The 7441-nt window shown below is 48.5% G+C and overlaps 1 protein-coding gene across 1 annotated transcript in view; it reads right to left on the bottom strand.

Moving 5' to 3' along the window:
- Window positions 1-6291, bottom strand: part of IGDCC4 (immunoglobulin superfamily, DCC subclass, member 4) — a gene marked incomplete at its 5' end in the record, with an annotated part of 17735 nt that extends 11444 nt beyond the window's left edge. The window contains 5 exons of the mRNA XM_010190569.1: window positions 1-113; window positions 807-990; window positions 1348-1455; window positions 5512-5745; window positions 6118-6291. The exon at window positions 1-113 is cut by the window's left edge and continues 39 nt beyond it. Of these exons, the coding sequence (XP_010188871.1) occupies window positions 1-113; window positions 807-990; window positions 1348-1455; window positions 5512-5745; window positions 6118-6291 (813 nt within the window). The remainder of the gene's footprint in view (window positions 114-806; window positions 991-1347; window positions 1456-5511; window positions 5746-6117) is intronic.
- Window positions 6292-7441: the final 1150 nt, after the last annotated feature.

The following is a 7441-nucleotide window of genomic DNA, read 5'->3' as shown; positions in this document are numbered from 1 at the left end:
ACCGCTCCACCACGTTGCCGAAGGGTCCATCGATGCCAACACCATTGGACTGCACAGCAAACTCATACCTGGTGTAGGGCTTCAAGCCACTGATGAGAATGTCTTCATCCGAGCTGCCAAAGAGGACACGTTCACAAAGCCATGAACATCACATGGTTCTCCCACCCAGCACCACCTTGGTACCTTACCAGGAGCACTGCAAGAGATTACCCTAACACCTATAGTATTTGATTTTTCATCTAAAGCTTCATCTCCTGCAGTCATGCAAATGCAAGAGAACTCAGCTCCCAGTTACAGAGCAAAGCAGGTTCCCAGTCTCCAGGACCATTTTTGATGTACTAACAGAGAAAAGCTTGAAAACACAGCCTGGTTATAGGCTGAAAACCTGCACAGGAAGCCAGATTTAAAATACATGCCCAAAATTGTTGTAACTGCTTGAACTCTAGCAACTTTTACACCAAACTTGTGAGGACCATCTCACAAATCAGGAATGCTTTGAGACTGGCCATAATTGCACCTGGCTTTGTCATTAACAGGGAAGGAAGCATGTAAGGTTTGACCAGAGCAGAGAAGATGCAGAGACCAGCCAGGAAATGTCCCCCTGGTATTCAAGCCATAGACAAGTCCCAGTGCCACATTTCAGCAACTCTGAGTGTCTCTGTGGCCAAAACAGATCTTTCCAGCATGTGAAACACCCAGGAATTTGCTCAGTACTGGAACATCCACGCAGGTTTCTCCTGCCCTGTGTTTATTCCTGACGTGGGCAATACATGGCAGGCAGATGTACCCTCAGCATCCCTCTTTACCTGGTGTAGTACGTGACAAGAGAGGCGTTCTTCAGGCCCCAGGGGCTGAAGCGCACGGTGTAGTTGACAATCTTGACCGTGGTGAAGTCGGGTTTCTTCCACCTGAGCCATATGGAGGTGGAGCTGTTGGACTCTGCATAGACTTGGACTGGAGGCAGCGGAGGACCCTTCTGTACAGGGGGATCTATGGTGCAAGACAAGAGAACAGAGATGTGGGAGATGTACAAGACCATAAGGTTATTTGGCATTTCCAGGACCATCCCTGAGCCGCTAATGGGGCCAGAGGGAACACGGTGAAGGCCATCCACACCCAGTACAACAGCCCTAATGAGAAGGGGGATATTCTGCTCCTTTCTCTCCTTCCCAAGGTAATTCCTCCAGTGCAATGTGCAATGGCTGTCAAAGGCAGTTTCCTTACATCGGGACATCCCCATTTTCATATTGCCCTTCCAGTTCATCTTCTGTAGCTTTACCTCTACCCTTCCTTCGAAGCCACATGCCAAGCAGAAGAGACAGACAACAAATGAAGGGCATTCCTCACCTACTGCTGTTGCAGGTGCCTTTTCTGTTTTGCCCTTCCAAACCGCTGCATAACCATCTTCGTGCTTATTGAATGCCACCAGCTTCACCTCATAGAGTTTCCCAGGAGCTGGAAAAATCAATCAGGGTTTGTCTGGGGTTAATTTTGTTACCAACCCTCCCCGGTTAGACAAGTTTTCTTCGAGCTGCCCAGCTTTTCTCACCAAGCAAGTAGCTTGAACAGAGTTGTAGTTGCTAAAAAACATCACGGATCCTCCCTTGCTTCCACTTACAGGCTTTTCACATTCAAAGGCTGTCTCACAACCGGTGCAGATACCATTACAGCTACTCTCGAGTTATCCCCTCATAGAAATTATCCCTTTTTACAGAAATTACTGGACTTGCCCCAGCCACCAAGGGTTAACCAGTGTCATGGTCTGTGGCGCATCACCTCAGGATCTCTCTTCTTACCAACAGATCACTAAAGAAACCCATGTAGTGACTCCTCTCTCCCCCATTGAAGTGGATGCACTGCATTGTTTATTCTTGAGGAGTAAGAACATCCTCTCCTCTCCAAAATGCACCTCCCCAAAGTCCTTTCTGATGTATTTGCTGCCGTGAGGATCTTTCTTCCAGCGAGCCACACACACCCTGTTAAGTCACTGGCAGCTTTTGCTGTGACTATTTTGCCTCCACAGCAGAGTTCCTTGATTTATAACTAGAAAAGCTCACCCAAAACCCCCACCAGAAACCCAAGGATCCTCATTACATGCCCTTCCCATCAGACAGCCACACACTTTATGGGGAACCACACGCTTGGACCCACACCGAGCTGTAAGACTGCGCTCTGTGTCCGAGCACTGCTGCCCTGGTCCAAAATTCACTTCCCTTTTTCCCCTTTCCTCTGCTGTATTAAGTAACATCTGAGGGATTTTTCTTAATGGAGGTGTTTAATCGAGGAAACAACTCGTGAGATACCAAGTTCTGAAATGAGACACTCGCCAGCTTCTCCCTTCAGCCCATTCAGCAGCCCCGACCACCTTTGGTTGCCTTGGCTGCAGCACATCGATGAAGTTTGTTAATCTGGGACGTGCCTGTTCATTCCCTGCCCTGATAGATCACTGCTCTCTTTGCCAGACAACGTCAGCAGAATAAAACCTTTCTTATTGATGCCAATTTTATTATTACTGCGCTGATTATGCTCCCGGAGGCTAATGGTACCAATTACCAAAGGCTTTCTCTGCTCCACAACACATGTTCGCGCTCGGAATATAAAAACAGTTCAGCCGCATTTTTCTCCCGGAAAGAATCCCAAAAGCAAACAGAGTTTTGTCTGCCTCCAAGGCAGCCTGATCTGCATTGCCACAGGAAAACATTTCAGACCTGCGTGGGGGGGGATGAGACCAAAAGGCAAACGCTGGGACCACGGCTTGGTGAAACAAAGAAACCCCCAGCCCATCTCTCACCGACACAGACTCCCCCTCCTGCCCGAGTGTTTGACTGGGATTCACTGGGACATGAGCTCATCGTGGATGCTGCGATGCAAAACCAGGAGGAAGAGCTCACAGATGTGATGCAGCTGTGGGCAGCTCCTGTTGAAGAATGAAGTGAAGGAAAGGACAAGTTCTCCATCTCCATCCCTGGGCAGGATCAATACAGCAGCCCCTGACACACGTGGAGCTCGACTACAAGATCAAGCAATTCATATGCTGAAAATAAGGTTATTTTGGATTTCTCAGGCAGAGGTTTGGCTTCAATTTTTATACACGGGCCCAGATGTTCAAGCTCATAGAACATGCAGACATAAAGCTCCATCAAGCTGTCAAGAAGCTGGTAGGCAGCATGAAAACAGATGTATTTCACTGCATACCATCATACATTAAATATAAGCAGAATAATCTAGTCCAGATCATTTCAAATCACTAACCTGGATGACTACATAATACATCCAACATGCTAAATACATTGTTTCAGTCTGTTTTTCAAGGTGTTCACCTTGGCCAGATGTCATATGCCGTACTTTCCTGTAAGCGGAGAAAATACCCTGATCTCCAGGGAGTGACTCCAAGAGGAATGCACTCTTCTTTATGGGAATGTGAAAGATGGGATCAGATCCTTACTGTTTATTCTTAATGTAAATTATGCTCCTGGTAGTTGCACACCATTACAGAGAGTAACTGCTGGGATGTAGATGGAAATGACTGAGAATTTCTCAGGGAAAAGCCCTCCTGGTGATTCAGGACAGCTTCCTTTTGATCTTGAAAGCGCTGTGTTTCTGATGTGCCTTTGAACAGCTGCCCACCTCTCTCACAGGATTGCAGCACATAACTCTCAGACAAGACACAAGGATATCACGTCATTCATGATACCACTCTAAGGAGACATGGTTTGCTCCAGAGGTTATCACGAGCACGGGACTAAAGTCTTCTTTTATTTCAGACATCTCACACGGAGACAGCTGGGACATTACTAAAGGCAAAAATCAAGCAGCCAGATGTTGGGGATGAGGAAGCTGCAGGATAGAGAAGAGGACAAAACTGGCACCATTGTAGTAGCAGGACCAGTCACTGACACTGCAGAGATGTGGATTTAGTGGGCATTTTAGGGGCATTTAGTGACTGTGCTTTCCCTCCAAGGGGAAAATGGACCTTGTTAGTGCTGACACGGTGTGCAACCACATCTGAGCTACAGCCTTGTATTCCCAGTGCCTAACCCTGCGATTTCCTGACACCTTAACTCTTGAAGAGCTTGGAGTTTCAGCCACGTCAAGAGATACTCCCAGGAGAGAGCGTTGGGTGTTCTGTTCATTTTTACTGAGGGATCTTAGGAGAGGTTTGCACTGCTGTGCTTCCCGGGCAGACATCCATGAGGGGAAAATTCCCCCCAGCTGATTCCCCAATGGCCAATGTGAACAGCACAGACCATGTTGGGGCTTACAACCTTTACGAGACTGCTACTCACTCTGCAGATGAGTAAGTAACTCAGATGTAAGGACCTGCACGGGGTAGCTCGCTGCCATAAACCTAAACCCTTCGAAATCCCAATCTCTCCTCCTCCTCGCTTCATGTCCAGACCCCCTGCCTCTCTCCTCACAGCCAGATTCCTGACCCCTTCCTTTACCGTACGCGTACAGGAGCACATCGTTCAACACAAGGAGGAGAAAAGAGAGCATCCACGACCGGAGGAAACCCAAGACTCTCTCCCTGACACGACGATAGCCGATACACAACTGTCAAATCATAAGGAAACGATTAGGGCTTGACAGATGCCCAAATTTAAGGAAGTAATTACAGAAGAACAAGCAGCCTTCTCAGCATCATCGTGCCAGAGCATTTGGAACCAATTCCGCCCGCTCCCGGGTCCCTGTGCTGACTGACTTGCCCGTGGTTAGTGCAGCACGTGACGATGTTCACATGTGGTTTCCTCGGCGCAGTAATTACAGACCTAAATTCTTTAGAGAAACTCCCAACTGTTAACACCCTCTCGGTGGCAGGATGGCTGCAACGTGGCTGGAAAGCTACCTAGCGATGACACAAACTGTCCTTCCAGGTGCTGCAGCCTGGCCCTTACACCATGCATCACACATACTCTGGATGTGTAAGATGAACCAGCACGAGATCAGCCCACGGGGCAGTAACAGGGGTGACACATGAAGCGGGGTAACAGGGGTGACACATGAAGCCGAGATCAGCCCACGGGGCAGTAACAGGGGTGGACACATGAAGTGGGGCATGAAGCTAAGAAGCAGAATCGTGTTTCAAGGATGCATTTGCCATGGCCCTCTTCTCTCTCTCCATCCTCTATCAATGGGCAAATCAGCTCATGAGTACAGTCAGATGTTAGAGACGTAACTCCTTACGGGAAAGGCCAAGTGCAGTTTGCCAGGCAGGCACATCTGACCATAGCACAGAGTTATCCTTCAGCCAGACACTCCCTCTTCTATCTCTTTTCCCTCAGAGAGAGGTGGAGAATACTGACCCAAAATTACCACGCTGCAAATTAACCCATCTCTGCATTTTAATACAGAGAGGTTACAAGCAGCACTCAATTACAGAGCTTCTTAGGAACACACAGGGAAGGAGAAATCATGGTCCTGACTGGAGATTTTAATCTATGCATTCTATATAGTGACATTTTTAAAACCTGGGTTTCCACACCAGCTGCTAAGAAGATGTAACCCACTAACCCAGTCGAGTCAGCTCGTACTGCTTCACTTTCTTCTTCAGTTTTATGGGTCCTACGTCCCAGCTCTCATCTTCAGCACCATCCAAAGGGCTTTCGTCGCTGGACTCCTCTGGACCCACTTCTCGGTAGTAGAGTTTGTAGCCAGAAATCTGGGCATGGTTGGCTGGGGGCTGCCAGGTTATCAGGAGAGACTCCATCTTCGCTCGGACTTTTAATTCTGTCGGGGCAAATGGAACTAGAGGAAAAAGACAAGAGCAAAGCAGTCAGCAACTGCCCCCATTTCCCTGCTCCACTGAATCCACCACCTTCAACCACTGCTGGAGGCTGGCTTGGGCTTTGGCAGAATCCTCTATCCACTCCCAAATGTCTTAACATTGAGGTTTGGGTTTCTTGTTTGTTTCTTTCTTTCTTTTTTAAGAATTTTCACAGCTGCACAGAGAGGGGGGACCAGACAAGCAGCAAGACACACAGGGGCTGCTCAACAGAAAGGTAAAGGTGGGTACCAAAACCAATGGTTTTAATTCCCTAATGAAAGCAAACACATCCGATCATGCCTCAACGTCCTGCACACCCCACCCCAAATCCCAGACATCCCCCAGCCTCCTACCATGTGTCTGGTTGTCTCTGTCTGGGGTCCGATGCTGGGTCCACTCCGAAGGGGCCCCGTAGCCCACGCTGGTGCTGGCTGCGATGCGAACTTTGTACACTTTGTTGGGATGGAGCGAGTAGAGAGTGATCTGGGTCTCGTTTCCACCCACTTCAATGGAGGTGACCTGATCTGCTGGAACCAAGGAGACACCATCGAAAAATCCCTTTTCACAAAGGAAAATACAGCTGAGCAGCCACAAAGCCCAGCCACTCCTATGTGGTCTGCACAGCCCGGGCTGGCTTGGCCCAGCGCACATCCCAGTGCTTCTCATTGCTGTATGTAAATCCTCACCTTAATTTGAACCAGAGCTGTCCAACAGCCTCGCTTTCTGCAAAATTCACACCTTCACTCACGCCAGACTGAGGTTCTGTCACTCCCTTTTCAGCCCACCCAAGTTCATAAGGGAGATAACAGGAAATACAAACTGAGAACAGCCTGGGATTTTCACTGTAACAACTCACTGCTCTTGCTGAAGCTTCACATTGCTTTTTTAGTGAATGCAGAGGTCTTGCTTTTCAGCCTCACCTGCTGTAAGCTCAGCTGGGAGCACTGTCCCTGCTATGTTACAGCACATCGCTGAGTGTGATCCCTGGACTGCAAACGTTTCCAAGGTTTTACAATGCCACAGAGCCACGCGCAGGCTCAGGGCAAAAAACCAAGAGCCAGGAGTCTCAGTGTAGGCTGCTAATCCAGATCAAACACATGGGAACACGTCCAGCACTTCATCGCATTCCCCATCCTTCCCTTAGGAAGAATCATGACCCTGGGAAGTGAGAAGTTGCAGAGATTTGGTGGTTTTAAGAGCAAATACCCAGAAGGATTTGCAAAGCAAGCACACATGGAATTGGAACAGCCACATTCAGCAGAAGGAAATGTTTTTGAACGCTTCTTAGAGTGTCTGAGAGTATAAATAAAACCGGATGAAACTCAGCAAGAGAGCAACACAGCCTGGCCACGATACTTGCTTGTTTGTGACTTTGATTAGACTCCATTTTAAACGAATTTAATATAAAACTCTTCCCCCACAACACACAGATGGCACCACAGGGTTGCTCGTGCAGACATTCACGGGGCAGCACAAACACGTAAGTGTCAGGCCATTCCCCTGGGGACAGAGGCTCCTCCTCAATCACAGGAAAAGGCACCTCGAAAAAGGCACAGCTCTGGCACTGCCACAGCCATCAACAGTAGAGCCGTGCTAAGAGAGGCCTGTTCTCCTCCCGAGTGAAAAGGGGTCCCCCTGTTTCCAGCTTTCACACACAGAATCACAGAATCGCTCAGT

This window comes from Mesitornis unicolor, unplaced genomic scaffold (genome assembly GCF_000695765.1).
Source record: "Mesitornis unicolor isolate BGI_N332 unplaced genomic scaffold, ASM69576v1 scaffold25998, whole genome shotgun sequence".
In the NCBI taxonomy this organism is placed as follows: Eukaryota; Metazoa; Chordata; class Aves; order Mesitornithiformes; family Mesitornithidae; genus Mesitornis; species Mesitornis unicolor.
This window is presented reverse-complemented; position numbering and strand designations above follow the sequence as displayed.